Below are 18859 nucleotides of genomic sequence, written 5' to 3'. Positions count from 1 at the left end.
AGACATGTTTGAATTCTGCATACTATAAACATTAGAGGTTTAGATATCTGTGGGTTTACAAAGAAATTTCAGAGTTGAGGTGTAGAATTTTAAAGAATAAGAGAGGATTATGTGGATAGTTAAGATTTTAGATTTTGTAAGACTTTGTAATTGCGTTTTGAGATTTGAGGTTTAGGGATTTTATATCCAACAGGCTTAATTTGTGGAATATAGGAGATGATATTTATAAAGATTAATTTAAGGTTTAGACTTTGAGGTTTAGATTCTAAGACGTAAGGTAGTTTAGAGCGATGTCGGGTTTACAATTATAGAGGGTAGGAAAGACTATATGAGTTGGTTAAAGACTATTTGATTCATCTATTTATTTTTTTTACTTGTTCTTTTATAAATATTTTAGCTGGTATTTATGTTTTACATATTTTTTTTTCTTTCCCTAGAACGTTTAACTGAGTTTAAGATCCCAGGATGGCTGCTCATTCAAAATCTTGGAGATTTGAACGGTAACAACAATGAGATGGGCTGCACGTTCGAGCAATTTAATCGCACACATCCGCCCACCTTTGATGGAAGAGGCGATTCCAATACAGCTGAGGATTGGATTCAGGACATCATAGAGATATTCAATGTTTTGGAGTGCACTGATCAATAGAAAGTTCGTTTTGCAGCTTTTAAATTGATCGAATAAGCGAACAGATGGTGGAACTCTGAGAGAGCCATCAGAGAAGCTGGTGGAACTGGAGAAATGAGCTGGCCTCACTTTAAGCAAAACTTCTTCAACTGCTTCTTTCCGAAAGCAGACCGGGAAGCTAGAGCCCGAGAGTTTACTAACTTGGTGCAAGGGACCATGACGGTAAGCCAGTATGCTGCAAAATTTGCAGAGTTGTCACACTTCGCCTCATATTTGATTCTAGATGAGGAGAAGAAAGCTCGAAGGTTTGAAGAGGGTTTAAATCACCGGATCTACGAACGGGTTATGGTTTTACAAATTCAAAACTTTTCAGACTTGGGCAGGGATTTCAACAATTCTCCCCCTCCATGCCCATTTACCTAAATGCTATCCATCCTAGCTATGTCTCTACATAGCTCTAATTTCTCACTTGTAACCACCTTCGTCAGCATATCCGCTGGATTCTCTTTCGTATGGATCTTCACAAGCTTCAACAACTGTTGTTCCATCGCTTCGCGTATCCAATGATAGCAGATATCAATATGCTTGTGCGGGAATGGCATATTGAATTCTTGCTCAAGCCTAGAGCACTTTGACTATCACAATGTATCGTGTAGTCTTCTTGACTAACCCCTAGTTCTTGGAGAAAACACTTCATCCACAACATCTCTTTCCCAACTTCCTTTGCGGCAATGTACTTTGCCTCTGTTGTAGATAAAGCAATACACTTCTGCAATTTGAACTGCCAAGATACAACTCCTCCTGCAAAGGTGAAGAGAAATCCCGAAGTAGATTTCCTACTATCCAGATCTCCTACCATATCTGAATCAGTATAGCCTTCCAAAACTGGTTTAGCTCTCCCAAAACACAAGCACATCTTCGATGTACCTTTTAGGTACCTGAGGATCCACTTGACTGCTTCCCAATGATCCTTTCCGGGATTTGAAAGGAATCTACTCACCATGCCTACAGCATGAGCAATATCTTGTCTGGTACAAACCATTGCATATATCAGGCTTCCTACTGCGGAAGAGTAGGGGACTACTTCCATTTCTTCAATTTCTTTCTTTGAAGAAGGACACGGGCTCTTGCTCAGCTTGAAGTGGTTAGCAAGTGGAGTATTGATTGACTTAACATCTTCCATGTTGAAACATTTGATAACCCATTCAACATATTTTTACTGTGATAGGCACACCCTTTTGGCTTTCCTATCACAAACAATCTTCATGCCAAAATTTGTTGTGCTGGGCCTAAGTCCTTCATGTCAAAGGACTTGGATAGTTCCTTCTTTAGTTTGTTAATCATGGACCTATCCTCACCACTGATTAACATATTATCAACGTAAAGATGGAGTATGACAAACTTGTCATCCTGGAATCTTCGAACATAGACACACTGATCTACAACAAGTCTCTTGTAACCATGACTCATCATGAATGAGTCAAACTTCTTGTACCATTGCCTCGACGCTTGCTTGAGGCCATAGAGACTCTTCTTTAGCTTGTAGACTAAGTGATCTTTCTCTGGAGCTTTAAACCCTTCTGGTTACTCCATATAGATTTCCTCCTCCAAATCTCCATGGAGAAACGTTGTCTTCACATCCATCTGTTCGAGTTCCAAATTCAAGCTGGCTACCAATTCGAGTATGACTCGGATTGACATCATTTTCACCACTGGAGAAAATATCTCGTCAAAGTCGATTCCCTTCTTCTGCTAGAATCATTTGAGAACCAATCTGGCCTTGTGCTTTATCAGCTTTCCTTGGCCATCTTTCTTCAGCTTGAAGACCCATTTGTTCTTTAGGGCTTTCTTTCCTTCAAGAAGTTTCATCAACTCATAGGTCTGATTTTTTTGCAAAGAACTCATCTCTTCTTGCATTGCCTGCACCCATAGGCTTTTATCAGCATGAGTTTGAACTTCTTGGAAACTCTCCGGCTCCCTCTCATTAGTAAGCAGAAAATAGTCTGATTCTGGATATCTCCTCGACGGAATCAATAGGCGGCCTCTTGCCGATCTTCATGGTTGAGCTTCATCAACCAAAGGAGGTTCATCACCATTTAACCCTTGTGGTGGTACACCAACTGCTGGTGGAGAGGGTTCTTGCTCCCCCTGCTCAACACCCTAAGCTTCTTCTTCTACTTTTGGATCTCAATCCTGCATGTCCTCATTATCTGTGGCGAACTGTAATGATGCAGGATTTGGAGTATTGGAACTAAGCTATACTGATATTGAGGAAGCTTCAGTTCCTATGTTTTGGTTTTCATGGAATACAACGTCCCTACTTCTGACAATTCTCTTTGTCACCGGATCCCATAACTTGTATATGAATTCTTCATCTCCATATCCAACAAAGATACATGGAGTTGACTTGACATCGAGCTTCTGTCTCAGCTCCTTGGATACGTGTGCAAAAGCTTTGCAACCAAACACTCTCAGGTGAGAGTGAGAGACATATTTTTCAGACCAAACCTTTTCAGGAACTTCAAATTCCAGTGGTGCAGAAGGTGACCTGTTGATCAGGTAACAAGCAGCACGAACAACTGTTACCTCCCAATGACTCTTCTTCCATGGGACCACATACATCAGAGTGTACCAGACTTAACAACTCTGATAGTCTCTTTGTAGAGTAATTAAACAAGACTCTACGTTGTTTGCCAAACAATCAGTACTCACAAGGGTTTAAGATTGTTCCTTTGGCAACTTTGATGAGTGCCTTCTTCACAAGCGTATCCAACCATTTCTCACCCATGTGTCTGAGTCTATTGTGCCACTGATTCGATGATGTCTCATCTTCCACTGCATTGAGACTATCAGAACCAATCTTCACATGGGTCTTGTACAACATACCACAAATATGTCATCGGGCGACAACCATGGCACCTTGTGACAGCTTCTAAGTACCTTTGCTGAAGTAGCTATCATAGCCCTGTCGATCAAGGGCTATTCTTGAATTCAGGTTGAGCCGAAGGTCAGGAATGTGTCGAACATCCTTCGACACCATGGTGCAATCAATGTTAGTTTTTATTTGCACTTCGCCTACTCCCACGATCTTCGAGGAACCGGCGTTCCCCATCCTTACAGTACCAAACCCTCCTGCTTTGTACGTAGTAAATTCACTATGGGAAGTGGTGTGATATGATGCTGTTGTGTCAACCACCCACTCAACATTGTGGCTTGCAACGTGCAGACAAGTCTCGTCACTGGTGGAGGGCATTGCCACATCTCCCAAAAGAGTGACAAGAGTTTCACCATCTTCTTTCTTTAGCTTACTGCTTTGACCTTACTCCCTTAAAAACTTGCGGCAGTGTTTCCTCATGTGGCCTTCTTTGCCACAATGGTAACACTTCATGTTACCTGTCTGCTGGTTCCTGCTACTATTGGACTTTCCACGTGGTTGAGACTTCCCTCTGTTTTTGCCTCCACATCTCCCTCTATCATTACCTTGAGGCCTTTGTCTACTCTCGGTGACAAGGACATGAGTTTGATTCATGCTGGTCTCTTTTCGTCTGGCCTCTTCATTGAATAAGGCATCATTAACCATCATCATGGTAAGTTTACCATATGGAGTAGAGTTACTTAGGGAGACCACCAGCGTCTCCCAACTATCTGGTAATGAACTGAAAAGTAGCAAGGCTTGTTCTTCATTGCCAAGATTCAACTTGACGGACCTGAGTTGGTTAACTAGGTTTTGAAACTCGCTAGTGTGCTTGGCAACAGAGGTGTCGCTCTTCAACTTCAAGTTAACAAGCTGTCTCATCAAGAGGGTCTTGTTCCGAGCAATCTTAGCTTGATACAAATCCTCTAACTTTTTCTAGAGGTTATATGCATCTGTCTCTTGGGCCACTTAGTGAAAGACACTATGGTCGATCCATTGCCTAATCTGACTGATAGTCTTCTTGTGCATCTTTTTTCCACACTTGATCCGTAAAATCATTTGGCTTCTTCCCTTCATCTTCCAAGGGGTCAGACAGATCTTTACAGTTCAAGAGATTCTTCATCTAAGGTCTCCAAAGACTGTAGTTTGAGGCAGTCAGCTTTTACCATGGCGCCTGATACTGAATCCTCAATGGATTTAGACTGATTCTAAATACAAAATGAAAGTACAATATCTTTGAAGTGGAATATCACAAAACGGACAGCACCGTTGTGTCCGGAACGCCTGATGTTGTTGGAAACGAGTTTTGTTTCGTCAAAATCAGACTCATATAGCACAAGGAATGAGCAAAATAACCAAAACAGGAACTCTGTCGTGCGTGCTCCGTGTGCGATGCGAAAAAACGTGTAGGCGCGTGTGACTCACACGCCTTCTAGAGTTAGGGGCGCATGAGGCGCGTGGAAGTCATGTGCAAGGACTTCTCTACCATCTTATCTCCTACAAGCACACTTATCCAAGATGGGAATAGTAAATTTCTATTCTCCATCTTGTGGGGGGATGTTAACTGATATAAGCCAACACTAAACTACTAGTCGTTTTTATTTCAATAGCTTCTTGTACATAATTGTCGCATACACTAGTTATTCTTTTATTTCTTTTATTTACTTACCTTTCTTTATTTTCTGGCATAATGCTATAGGTGTAGTTGGTTAGTTTGTTAGAATACTCTCTGTACATATCACCATTTTTGGCAGAATACGTTGTAATAGGTTCTTTTACATAGTGGAATAGAATAACAACTTTTCCTCCAATAATTTGCTCTCAGTTTTCTTCCTTTGCTCGATTGCAAGTTCTTTTATGTTTTCTTACACATACAACATGTTGGGCTACCATGCAAGGGACCCATGGGGAAGGAAGCAGTCCAAGCATCGAGTTATCCACTATCAGATAAGATTTCAAGAGCATATTTGCGTTGAATATCGTTGACATATACAAGAACAAGAGTAATACTGGTAGAAGTAACCATGGTGAATAAAGAATGGTCTGCTTGATATTGAGAAAAACTTGCATCAAGAAGCACAGTAGTGAGTTTAAAAAACCAGTTGCGGGAGGCTTGTTTGAGGCCGTAGAGGGATTTGTGGAGGCAACAAATGCGAGTCTCTCCTTTCGAACAATAGGCAAGACGAGGAGTCATGTAGACTTCCTCATCAAGGTCGCCATATAAGAAGGATTTATTGACATCAAGTTGGTGAATGATCCACTTGCGAGAAGCAACAACACCCAACAAACACTGAATGGTAGTCATTTTGGCAATAGGAGCAAAAGTTTCATGGTAGTTGAGGCCTTCAACTTGAGTATAGCCTTCGGAGACTAATCGAGCTTTGTATTTTTCGACAGAGCCATCTACTTTGAGCTTGGTTTTGAACACCCATTTGCAGCCAATGGGTTTCTTTCCAGGGGAAGTGGCTCAAGCGTCCAAGTGGAAGTATCTTCAAGAACATGAAGTTCAGCAGACATAGTGTCTTGCCAATGGGCCTAACGAGTAGTAGCCGAATAAGAGGTAGGGTCAGCATAAACAATGAGTGCATTTAAAAAAATAAGATGAGAATGTGAGAAACGAGAATAAGAAAGAAAAGCAGATAGAGGGTGAGTAGTACCTGAGGTCAATGCAGCAGGTGAGGATGAGTGGGCTCGATGTGTATGGTCGGGCATATATAGTCCTGAAGATATGCGGGTCAAGTAGTGGTGCGACGAGGACGAGGACGAGGAGAAGGAGGAGAAGGAGAGGAGTTAGAAATAGTAGAGGTAGGAGTAGAGGGTGGAAAGATGGGTTCAGGGACAGGGAGGGGAAGAATAGGAAGAGGTGTAGGTGAAGGAGTAGAAACATCCTGGAAAAGGAACTGATGTTCGTGGAAAGTGACATCACGAGAATAAAAAACAACCTGAGTGTCTAGATTATTGAATTTGTATGCTTATGAGTGCTAGGATAACCGAGGAATATACACTTAGAGGCACGGGGAGAAAATTTGTCACGGGAAGCGTGGAGGGTTTGGGCATAGCAAAAGGTAGCCAAAGATGCGTAAATGGGCATAGGTTGGAGGGATATCAAAGAGAAGTTCAAATGGAGATTTATTTTGAAGAAGTTAACCGGGAGTGCGATTGACGAGATAGGCAACGGTGAGTACACATTCACCCCAAAATTTAAAGGGTAAGTGAGCTTGAAAACGCAGACTACGAGCAACATTCAGGAGGTGCCGATGTTTATGTTCTGCAACACTGTTTTTTATGAAAACCAAGGTGGGACTAGTCTTAAAGATCTTTTGCAAGTTCCAGATGGGCTAATTACAAGATCAAGAATCAAGAAGATCAAAGAAATAATGCAAGGATTGGTGCAATCCACTTGGGATGAAGCTAGCAAGAGCCCGACACTCAAGATGAGCTTGAGAAAAGGAGATCAATCCACTTGATACAAGTTGTGGAAGACATGACTTAGAGTTATTGTTTGGACCTATTGTTATTGAAGGCTTTCAATTTGTTAAATGATTTATTTTATTAGTTTAGAATAAGTGGGCTAGAGGATTCTTGGCCTACATATGTCATATTTCTTATGAACTAGGGTTTTGGGAAGGCCTTGTATTGTGGCCAAGGGCTTATTTGGAAAGTTACTTTTTAGGAACTAGGGTTTCAAGAAGTTACTGTAGCGAAATTACTGTAGCTGAATTACTGTAGCACATCATTATTCATTCAAGGGTATTTTTGGGAGAAAGGGCTTTATTTTGGCTAGGGTTTTAATTAGGTTTTGGTTTAAATACTCTTTGTAGCCTCATTTTGAGAGGTTAGACAATATTGAATTTTATTTGTGAGTTGAGTTTACTCCTCTTGTTCTTGATTGAACTTTTGAACTTATCAAAGGTAAATCACAACCTTTGTGGCGTTCCTCCTTGTAATCTGCGTTCTTGAGACGGGTTCTACAATTGGTCTAGATATTAATATAATCTAGATTCTTGAAACGAGTTCTCATCGGGTCTAAATTCTCCATCCATTGACTTGATTTTGGCTTTCTTGGGTGAGTTTTCAAATTGATTGTGGGTTCAAGGGATTCCATTCCTGGGTTCATATCAGTTTTATTGTGGAATTTCAACTCAAGTACATTTATGAAGGATGCTGTGATCATGAAGATAGTTTTGAAAATTGTGAGAAAGAAATTCTTGGCCATTATCAGTTCTAATAATTTTAACTGTGGTTTTGAATTGATTTTTGATAAGGGAAAAAAAATGCATGAGATAAGTGTATGCTTCAGATTTTTAGCTCATGAGATAGGTCCAAGTAGTGCGAGAGAAATCATCAACAATGGTAAGAAAATAATGAGCACCAATAGAAGAAGTATGATAGTCACCCTAGATATCGCAAAAAATTCTATTAAAAATCTAGTACTTTTATTAGTAGGAATGGAAAAAGGTAGTCTAGTGTGCTTAGAATGAGCACAAATATCACAATCAGAGATAACACATGGATTATTGAAACGACTAGGAATAACTAAGCGGGAAGGATGACCTAGGCATTGGTGCCATAAGATCTTATTAGCAGTAGTCTGAGTGGAAAATGTAGTAATGGGTTGGGGCCGATACACATAAAGTCCATTGTAAACTTACCTGCTCTAATCAGCCTCATCGATTATGGGTCCTGAAAAGAAATAGTAGAAGAGGAAATAGAAATAATGCAAGAGCTAGTATTTGTGAGTTTGGGAACAGAAAGGAGATTAAATAAGAATTGAGGGACAAAGAAGACATTATGCAAAGTGAGGTGTTTAGCCAAATAACAAGTGCTGACACCCTCAATGTTTATTATATGCCCATTTGGTAAAGTGACCTTCTGGTCATGAGAAAGGGGAGACAGAGTAGAGAATAGGCGTCGGTGATGGCAGAGGTGATCGGTGGCACCACTATCCACCACCCAATCGGAGCGGCTGTCAAAGGGAGGAGAAGAAGAGACATTAACCATGAAGTTTGCTGGTGGAGTGCTCGGTTGAAGCAGATCAAGAAGTTTTTGATACATGTCATGGGTCAAACCAGGAAGTGGGAAAGAGGTGGAAACTTGATGAGCCATCGGCGCCAAGTTCGGTGGTGGTTTGCTGAAGAGAGATGGTCATGGTTTGCCACAGGTGTCGTGACCTGCTGGGTACCCGATTACACGCCAACAACGGTCATGGGAGTGACCAACTTTGCCATAAATGATGCATTGCAGGGTCTGTTTCATGGGTCCACCGAAGTGAGCAGCAAGGATATGAGCATCTGTCGGTGGTGGCCTGAGGTGGAGAAAAATTGCTGCTCTTCCTGAAAAAGAATGGAAAAAATTTTTGTGATGGGGGGAAGGGTTTCCATGGCTAAGATTTGAGTTATGAGTTGGGAAAAAGAGTCATTGAGGCCCAAGAGAAATTGGTAAGCTCTCTCATCTTCGGCTTGTTGCTGCAATTGTTTGAGGTAGTTGGTTTGTTGTAAGTGATTGAGCTCATCCCAAATTTGCTTGAGTTCGTTGTAATAATCATGGACAGAGTGATTGTGTTGCTGCAGGGAGGATAACTCACGCTTGAGATGGTAAATCCTGGCATTGTTGCCATGGCAAAATCAGGACTAGAGATCCAGCCATACGGCTCGGGGATCGCTATGAAATTCAAGGGAGTTGGATATGGAGGGACTGATGGAATTTAGGAGTAAAGTAAGGACCATGTCTTTAGTTTGGTTCCATTGTCTATAATTTGGAGAGGTAGTTTCGGGTGGGATAAGAGTGCCATCGACAAAAACTAGTTTGTTTTTGGCGTTAAGAGCATGGGTCATGGCTTTTTGCCATTTGGGAAAATTTTCACCGTTGAGAAGGCCGAAAACAAGGATGAGGCTAGGAGAGTCAAAGGGATGGAGGATATATGGAGAGAGGACAGTGGAAGAGGAAGAGAAAGAGGAAGAGGAGGCCATGGAGGTCTCGGGTAGGGTAGGGATCGTGTTTAGGCTGATACCTTGTTAAGAACTCAATCCTTTGTATTTCAGTAACTTGAATTGTACATTGAGACTGGTCAAAATAAATAGATACAAGGAACAAATCTATCTAACGTAACTAATGGAGTATGGTATGAATTTACAATTACAAAATTAAAGGCTAATTATCCTAAAATCATGGTGTTAAAAAAATGGAGGAGATCTTGGCTTGATTTATGGAAATGATCTATCAATAGATCATTTCCATAACAAACCCTAAAATCGCCCTTCTCACTGCTCTCTCTCTCTCATAAACAGCCGTCAACAAAAATGAATAACTCTAGTCGGGTTACATCGTAAGAGATGTATATATATCTCGCAACAGATCCAGCCACGTGTCGAGATCCAATGGACTAGAGTCAGTCCCTTCAGAATGAAGTCACGAGCTCCTCTCACGTGCATCAAGTAAATCTGCCTTATCAGCTTCAACGATAGAGATCAAGCCAACACATCACATTAGTTAATCACATAATAGAGAACATATTAGAAAGTAAATAAGACAGTAAATACAATGTATTGACATACACATTACAAGAGGTGCTTGACTTCTCATGGAATTACTTCAATGAAAGCTTCCTATCATCCCTTGATCAGTTCTTATCGCTCAAGAAACTATATTTGAGATACAACTTGTTAGATCGACCAATCAATATCCCAATCTCAGGTAATTAGTCTCTATAGTTAGATCGACTAATATACAACCATTTGATATGCTATGTCCTATTTAACACATTTTAATTATTTTCGTATACATTTAGAGTTGGGAAGACTAAAGAACCTATAGGAGTTGTATTTGGATGGTTCCTACATTGACAAAAGCTTCCTCAGTAAAGTTGGAGTTATCGCTTCCCTTAATGTATTGACAATATCAAACTGTGGACTCAATGGAAGTTTGCCCATCATTCAAGGTAAAAAGCTTTATTTTTGCAAAATATTCCTTGGCAAAAATCTGTTAATGGTAGAACTTAATTATTTCTCATTTCATTTTGTAGGCTTGTGTGAGCTTATGAATCTACGAGAGTTAGATCTCAACTTTAATGATTTTGAAGGGCTACTGCCTTCATGTTTGGCAAACATGACACAACTTCGAATATTTGATATCTCTTCAAATCGCTTTAATGGAAGCATTGATCATCTCTCCCCTCTACCTAGTTTGAAGTCACTTGAGTACTTTGATTTATCACGTAACTACTTCAACCCAAGCACATTCTCCTCATTTTTTAATCTCTCAAAGCTTGAGGTCATATTTAGTGATGGCAACAACCTGGTTGATGAAACTCTGTCTCAAAAATGAATTCCAAGCTTCCAATTAAAGGCTTTTAGTTGTTCAAGCTACTTTTCTACCAAGTCTGGTAGAATATCTACTACATTCCTTCATTACCAGTTTGACTTGCAACTACTATTTCTCCCTCACAACAATTTGACAGGAAAGTTCCCCACATGGTTGCTAGAAAACAATACAAGGTTGGAGGTTCTTAATTTGAGAAATAACTCTTTTACAGGCACTTTGCAGCTGCCCAGTCATCATATTCCCAACCTTTCTCTTTTAGATATTTCATTTAATCATATTCAAGGTCCAATTCCAACTAACTTTGGTTTAATTTTTCCGAGTCTAGTGTTTTTAAATATTTCTAAAAATCACTTTGAAGGTGTTATTCATCCTTCTTATGGTAATTTGACCTCCCTAAAAATTTTAGAAATGTCAAGCAATAATTTTTCAGGAACAATACCAGAGAATTTGATAAAAAGTTACTCCTCCTTATACTACCTTAAATTATCCAAAAATCATTTGAGTGGCCAACTAATTCCTACCAATTTGAATCTAACATACATACGATATTTGTATTTGGACAACAACCACTTTTCCGGAAAGATCCCACATAGCATATCTAATCTTACATACCTTTATGCAATTGATTTCAGTAATAACAATTTGTTAGGGATGCTTCCAAGATGGATGGGGAACATGATGTCATTGACGGGTATTGCTATCACAAAAAACTAGCTTGAAGGTCCCATTCCAGTTGAGTTATGTAACTTGAAATCCCTTTCATTTTTTGACCTGTCCCATAACAATCTGTCTGGCGCTATACCCTCTTGCTCCAACTGGTCCAAGATCAAACATGTTCATTTGAATAAAAATAGGTTAACCGGTCCAATTACCAGTGCATTCAAGGGTTGCTCCACTTTAGTCACTCTAAATCTTAGAGATAACTGCATTATTGGCAACATTCTAGATTGGATTGGCAACCTTTCAAGTTTGAGCATTCTCCTCTTGAAAGCAAATTATTTACATGGACAAATCCCACTTCAATTATGCCTTTTAGAAGAACTAAGCTTGTTGGATCTTTCCCACACTAGTTTTTCTGGTCAAATACCTTGTTGCTTGAGTAACTTTACTAGTGAGCCAAGCTACAACAAATCTGAGTCATCAAACTTTGCCCAAATATATTTCGAAATATCCGACATGTTGTCATTCTTGCATTCCACTATGATAATGAACAGCAAATTCTTTGACTTTTACTATGACGATTTTATGTTCTTCAATGTGGATGCACTACAAGAAGTGGAGTTCTCAACAAAGCATAATACTCTCTCCTACAAAGGTGACATCCACAACTACATGTCTGGGATTGACCTTTCATGCAACAAATTAGAAGGAGAAATTCCAACCGAGCTTGGAGATTTGAGTGACATCCATGCGTTGAACCTGTCGTTCAACAATTTAACGGGATCAATCCCCACTGAATTCTCGAAACTCAAGCAAATTGAGAGCTTGGATCTATCACATAATAACTTGGATGGTATTATCCCCCCTCAATTGGTAGAGTTGACTCACTAGCCGTCTTCAAAGTGGCACACAATAACTTAAGGGGTACAACCCCAGAAAGAAAAGCTCAGTTCGGTACCTTTGATGAAAGCAGTTACGAGGGAAATCCTCTCCTGTGTGGACCTCCACTACAGAAGGCTTGCACTAAAACTGAACCATCATCTACCTTTCCAACTGACAGTGAAGGAGATGAAGCTTGGGGTTTTATAGACTTGGAAGTCTTCTACGTCAGCTTTGCGGTGTCTTATGTGATAATGTTGCTAGCAATTGTTGCCATTCTCTACATAAATTTGCACTAGCGACGGGCATGGTTTAACTTCGTTGAAGTGTGCATCTCCACTTGCTACTATTTTATTGTGACAAGCACTTGTAAGCTATCTAGGTTTAGAATTGTGTAGCTTCGTGTTTTGATGTTTGCTTTTTCGTATGTCTTCTGTTTTTCTTTTCTTCAATCACAAGTTTGAGATCTTAATAACATATATGAGACTTGTAATTAGTTCCCCCTTCGCAACGTAACTCTAGATGATTAAAAGATCTTCAACCAATTAATGACCAAACGAGCTTCCTCAAATTCCATTGAGGCAAGATGCTTGAACCATAGATATTGCTTTACGTACGAACGAGTTAATTTGGTGATTTCTTTTCAGCTAATGTCAATTCATGAAAGCTCAAGAAACAATCAACTATTTTTTTGTCCAAGTATCGAAGCTCAACTTAGCAAAATGCCATTAATTCCAAAAGAACTAATAAAGTCAAACTTTTGTGTTTTTTTTTTTTTTTGGTGATTGCTAATGTTCAGTCTCTCTCTCTCTCCCTCTCTCCTCTCAAGCCATTGTTGAGCTCTCTGTCCCCGTAATATCAACGCTGTCACATTCTTGCAAGTTAAAAAATGGCTTCGGAACTCAAAGAACAACTTGTAGTAGTTCTTGCCCTTGATGCCTCCACTTTGCCAATCTACTGCTGAGATCCATTAGCATCACTACTTCTTCATCAATTGTGAGCTGTATTAGCTTCTTATGATCTCCAAATCGAGCCCAATAATTAGAAAGGGCCTTTCCCCATCTCAAAACTATCTATGGGCTTGAGATGAGAGACATAGAGCAACTATGGGCGGTAAAAAAGGGAGAGCTGAGGAGGGAGAAAGGGAGAGAGTCAGAGAGATGGGCTTCAGTAGACAGAGTGAGAGAGTGACTAGGAAGATTATTTTCTCAAGTCGCTTCAACTGTTAATTACATAGACCGCTTACATGTCGACTTTTTATTGATGGGTGTAAAATCAAACTTCACACCACATAGTTAGCTTCATGGACTTTACAAATGTAATTTTAACATCATGTTGGATAGAAATCTTGGATTAGGATGAAAGAATTGTCGCAAGTGAAAAACAACTCGCCGCATAAAACAACACTACAACTACAGAGTATAAGTGCTGACTATTTTTTTTATTGCAACTGTGCCCGTTTGAATTTGGAAACATTCTTAACTCATCTCATTTCATCTCATCATTACAATTTTTTTAAATTTTCATACAAAATATAATAAACAATTCAACCCTTTCAAATCCCAAAACAATAATAATATTCTAACAATATTTGATTCAATTCATATAAAACCATCTCATTTCATTTAACTATTCAAATGAGCAAACTTTAAAAACAACTCTCTCAACCATCCGACGTTTGATCTCAACTCTTAGGGGACGCTTGGGGAATAAGATGAGATGAGATGAGAATTTTGTGAACAGTAGTAAGATGATTTGCAAATAATAGTGAGATAGTTTGAATTAAGTATTTATTAGGTTTTCAGAAAGGATAAAAAAAAAGTTGAATAAAAATTATTATAAACTTAACATATTGTTAGAAAATAATTTTTTAATATAATTTTTATTTTGGGATTTAAAAAAGTTGATTTTTTTTTTAAAGTTTAGAAAATTTATAATGATTAGTTTGAAAAAGTTGTAATGATTAGTTTAAAAGTGTTTGTGTTTGAATGATGTTTGGGAAGGAAATGAATTGGGATGAAATAAGATGAGGTGGAAATTGTTTCCAAACATCTCCCTAGGCCCCATTTGGTTTCACAGATGGTTTCAACACATCTCATCTTATCTCAGCTCATCTCAACATCTAGAAATTATTCAAATACAAATATTTTTCAATTTCAAATTTTCAAATTTTTCATCTAATAACTAATCATTACCTACTCATTACAACTTCTCTAAACTTCCAAACAAAACATAAAAAATAATTCAACTTTTTCAAATCTCGAAACAAAAATTATATTCTAACAATATTTTAACTTTATAATATTAATTATTCAACTTTTTATCTTTCATTTCTCAAAAACCCGATAAAACATTTTAATTTAAATCATTTCACTATTATTCACAAACTATCTAGCTCACTATTATTTACAAATTTCTCATATCATCACATCTTATCTGTGTAACCAAACAAGGCCTTATAGTCCCTCTCACTATTAGTTATAAATTTATTGAAATTAAAATTACGAGTAAAGATCAATAACTTAATTAAGACCTGCCCATGCACTTTTAATGATGGTCATTAAGTTACAGCCATATATATAATATTTGTTGTACATGGCATGAGAAAGATCAAATGGCATACCAGTACTTTGCCTTAAATGATCACAATACTTGACAAATTGTTGCTAGAGGCGAACACTATCATAAGCAAACAAGTTCTCAACTTACAAAATTGTGCAACTTTTGAGACAAAGTATACAAAAACAAATCATGCAATAGAAGTGAACTTGATCATTAGAACCATGAATTTTCTTATCCTTATGGGGATTAAGATAGATCTCGATGCATGAGGCTCACGCACTTGTGGGAATGAGGTTGGACACCGTATCGGTGGCACGTGAACTTCAAGACATGCTGGTTAGATAACAATAGTTCTTAGCTTATCTTATAGATCTACATATAGTGTACCACGTGTAGTCGGTGATCGGAAGGTAGATCGTAGATTTTTCAACCTAGTGGAGAAAGAATAAGCCAAAAGAGTATAAAAATTGGGATGGAAGAGGAGAGGAGGCTCCCTCACCCTAGACAAAAGAGTGGTTTTCTAAGGGAGAGAAAAAAAAATATTAGAGAGATTAGGGTTTTTGGTATAGGAAATAATAAAAATATGTTGCAAGTTTTACAAATTTCAGAGATAAATACTCTAGCACCCCCAGCCCCCCGCTTGAGATTTGGTAGAAGGCCGAGATGCTAGCCACATGGGCAACAACCCTTACGTTCCGTGATCATTGTGTGCTAGTATGCCCGACAGATATGTACAAGAAAATTTGTAGAAAAAATAAATTAAGAATCAGATCATAACTAGAAATAAGGGTACACGAGAAATAATTTTAACTCGCCAAAATGATAATATTATCCATAAGTCACCTCAACATGATTATTATTAAAATATTACAGACCGAGATTTGTTCACGCCAAACTCAAATAAAACGCCAAAAAATTTGCAAGAAGATTGAAATCTTAAACGGGCACAAGCCCCCATACTATTCCTTGCACAGTTTCACTACACTAGTTCTCCTTCCTCAAAGTATTCCCCCTACCACAAATCTGCATCAAAATATATTGTCCCGATGAGCGAAAATATTGTAGTGGAACTACCAAGTTGAGATTTCGAGGAAGTCTCAGTAAGATAGAAACCAAGACAGAAAGTATTAATGCTAGAAATGGCGATAAATATAAATGAATAAAATTCAAGTAAAAAGAAAATACATTTTACCGAGGCATCAACCTCTAAGCAAATAAAATAATCATGACTCACCAAAAACATCACCGAGCACCTATTGCTCAAATCATCACATAACATAATTTAACATATCGTTTTTCGGTCCATTCAATATGTGAAAACTGTTGCACTAACCATATCCATTATTAACGTGTACGCTATGGTCTCCCCTTTCTCATGATTATATGCACAGCCTGGCTTTACTCGCCGCACCGCGCATATGACTTTGTAACAAGTGACACTTGGCTTCACATCCCGTACTTGACCCCCATAGCCTCTAGCCTCTGCCAACCGAGAGGACACAACTTTGACCCGAAAGTGTTACTATCTCGCCCGAACCTATTGTCACCTAGCTACAACTTAGGCGGGAGGTCACTTAATTCTTAGACGCTTCCGAGTAAATAGAGAAGCTCATCGAGATAATGTCCCATCTCCGCTTGGGGTCGTGATCCACTCACACACCCATAACTCCTCTTAAAAACTCGAAAGTAAGTACTTTTAAAGAATAACATCAATCATTTAGCAAAGCAGCCAGTAAATCACAGTGACGAAAATATGCATGCGAGAACAGCATAAGAGAAAGGGACAATGATGTAAAAGATGAACACCTTGCAAGGTGTTGCCCAACAATACTAGTGTCATCATAGGAAAGAACCTACCTAGCTAGGTAGTGAACTTCACTGAAATGAATGTTGATGATTTGGTCTCCCTTGGTTCATTGCAGATTCCGAAGTCTGAAACATGAGAATGTGATCTCTGCCTATGGAGTTGGCGCCTTCACCTTCCCTCAAGGATTAGAGCAGACGAGAGAGGGAGAGAATGCTTCCCTTAAGCTTTTCAGAAATAGCAAAGTGTGAATAAAGAGTCTAGCGAGGTGAAACTTTAATACATAGCGTTCAGCCTATCACGAGTCTCACAGTTCTCGACATCAATAGGTTGGTAAATCGACGAGTCCTCCACTGTTCAGTTGTACGTCAGATGGAGGGGTTGACAACAATGGAAAGGACATTCTCTGCAAGTCTAAGAATTTTGGCCAGAGAAAAGGGCTCTCAATGTAGATGGTAAGACAGTAGTAGTTAAAAGGTTGTTGAGAAAGTCATGGCAAGGCTTGGAAGAATTTAAAAATGAGATTTCCATGACAACTCAAACCAAGAAGAATACAGATGAGTTGGTTTGGTTGGCTTGTGTTTCATTAACAAATCAATTTCTTCATGAGAGGTTAACTGGTGAGAAGTTTCGGTACGTGAATCTCGAAGTAAAACAAAAAAAAATGAAAGATGAGTGTAGAAGATTTTTACTTGAGTATTGGGTTACTGGTTTTACCACTGTAGTTCCTTGTGGTTACATGCTTATCACTCAAGGGAGTCAGTAGCAGATGTGGTGTATGGGATTACTGCACTGCTTGAATTCTTTATGAAACCAGATGGATCTTATGCTTCCAAGCAGTTTGGCATAGCTTATGATGCTCTGTCCTTGAGCAATAGTGATAAGCTGAAAGCAGGAATGCAACAATGAGGAATCTACAAAGCATTACCTTCATCTTTGGGACTGTCTTCTTTGATCTTCTGAGTATCCTTTATGCTGCTCTTTTGGTGGAGGACAATGGAGAAGCCTCGTAGGCTTGCAAGCTTTAGTATGTAAGAATTTTGCCCTCCAGTTGCTCGACTTATTGCAACCTTATTGGCCATTTGATAGGGGAAGAGAAAAATAAATGGCATCTACCATAGGTTTAGGTGCAATCCCATTCTTCTTTGTGGAGCCTGACCCCCAGTGGATTGGATTATGCAATGGAGTGGCTATTGGTGTCACTTTGGCTGCAAGTTTCGATCTCATAGGGGAGAGGCAACAAGGGGAAAATGCCGAGAATTGGGAAGTAATTGGGATTTTAGCTGGTGGAACATTCATTTGGCTCTGTAAAATGTTTCTTGAACAATACGGGATAGTAAGTATGTGGACAAAAAGGTGCTTGCACTCGCTGTTGATAAGAACTATAAAATAAAAATAAATAAAAATAAAAATAAAAAATATGCATCCCTGCAAAAAGGGTCAAGAGCAGAATCAAGATTTCTAGAGAGAATAGATGTTGATGATAATGTTGAGATAAAAAAGAGCAACATCCTTTTGATGGGTCCAATGAGATAAAACACTAGCTCAGTTTGTGAATGTGTCCTTTCTCATAGTTGATGCAACATCTTTGACACAAGCAGGGTATGTTGGAGAAGATGTAGAGTCAATCTTGTACAAATTCCTTGCGGCAGCTGAGTTCAATGTACAAGCAACTCAACAAGGGATGGTTTACATCGATAAATTGGACAAGATAACTAAAAAGATTGAGAGCTTAAACATTAGGAGAGATGTTTCGGAGGGACGACAAGACTCTTTAATTGGTTGGGGCTTATGGATTATATTAAGTGGGGTGGAATATCTGTTGAGCAACATGAGTCTGCTTGCAAATGAATCATTGGTGAAACAAGTAAATAAAGATCCCGAAGGTTATGTTCCAATATCTGTTATTGCTTTAGCAAAAAAGATCAAGTCCCTTGTTAGCAATAATCCCAACCCTATACATGCCCAAGCACTACGGTCCTCTTCAAGGCTTGTGGTGAGTGATGACGACAATAAGGTTAGATAGAAAGATCCTTTCACTGAGAAAGAGAAAGAAGAGTTGCAAGCTCGTATTGTTGTTGCAGAGAATTTG

At 38.9% G+C, this 18859-nt stretch overlaps 1 protein-coding gene across 1 annotated transcript in view; it reads left to right on the top strand.

Moving 5' to 3' along the window:
* Positions 1–12700, top strand: part of LOC108982819 (receptor-like protein 15) — a gene marked incomplete at its 5' end in the record, with an annotated part of 55138 nt that extends 42438 nt beyond the window's left edge. Inside the window, 4 exon segments of the mRNA XM_035690712.1 lie at positions 10564–10852; positions 10928–11241; positions 11809–12402; positions 12405–12700. Of these exon segments, the coding sequence (XP_035546605.1) occupies positions 10564–10852; positions 10928–11241; positions 11809–12402; positions 12405–12700 (1493 nt within the window).
* Positions 12701–18859: the final 6159 nt, after the last annotated feature.

The sequence above is a fragment of the Juglans regia genome, chromosome 6 (genome assembly GCF_001411555.2).
Source record: "Juglans regia cultivar Chandler chromosome 6, Walnut 2.0, whole genome shotgun sequence".
Lineage (NCBI taxonomy): Eukaryota > Viridiplantae > Streptophyta > Magnoliopsida > Fagales > Juglandaceae > Juglans > Juglans regia.
Note: the sequence above shows the minus strand (reverse complement) of the source record. Positions and strands in the feature narration are given on the sequence as shown.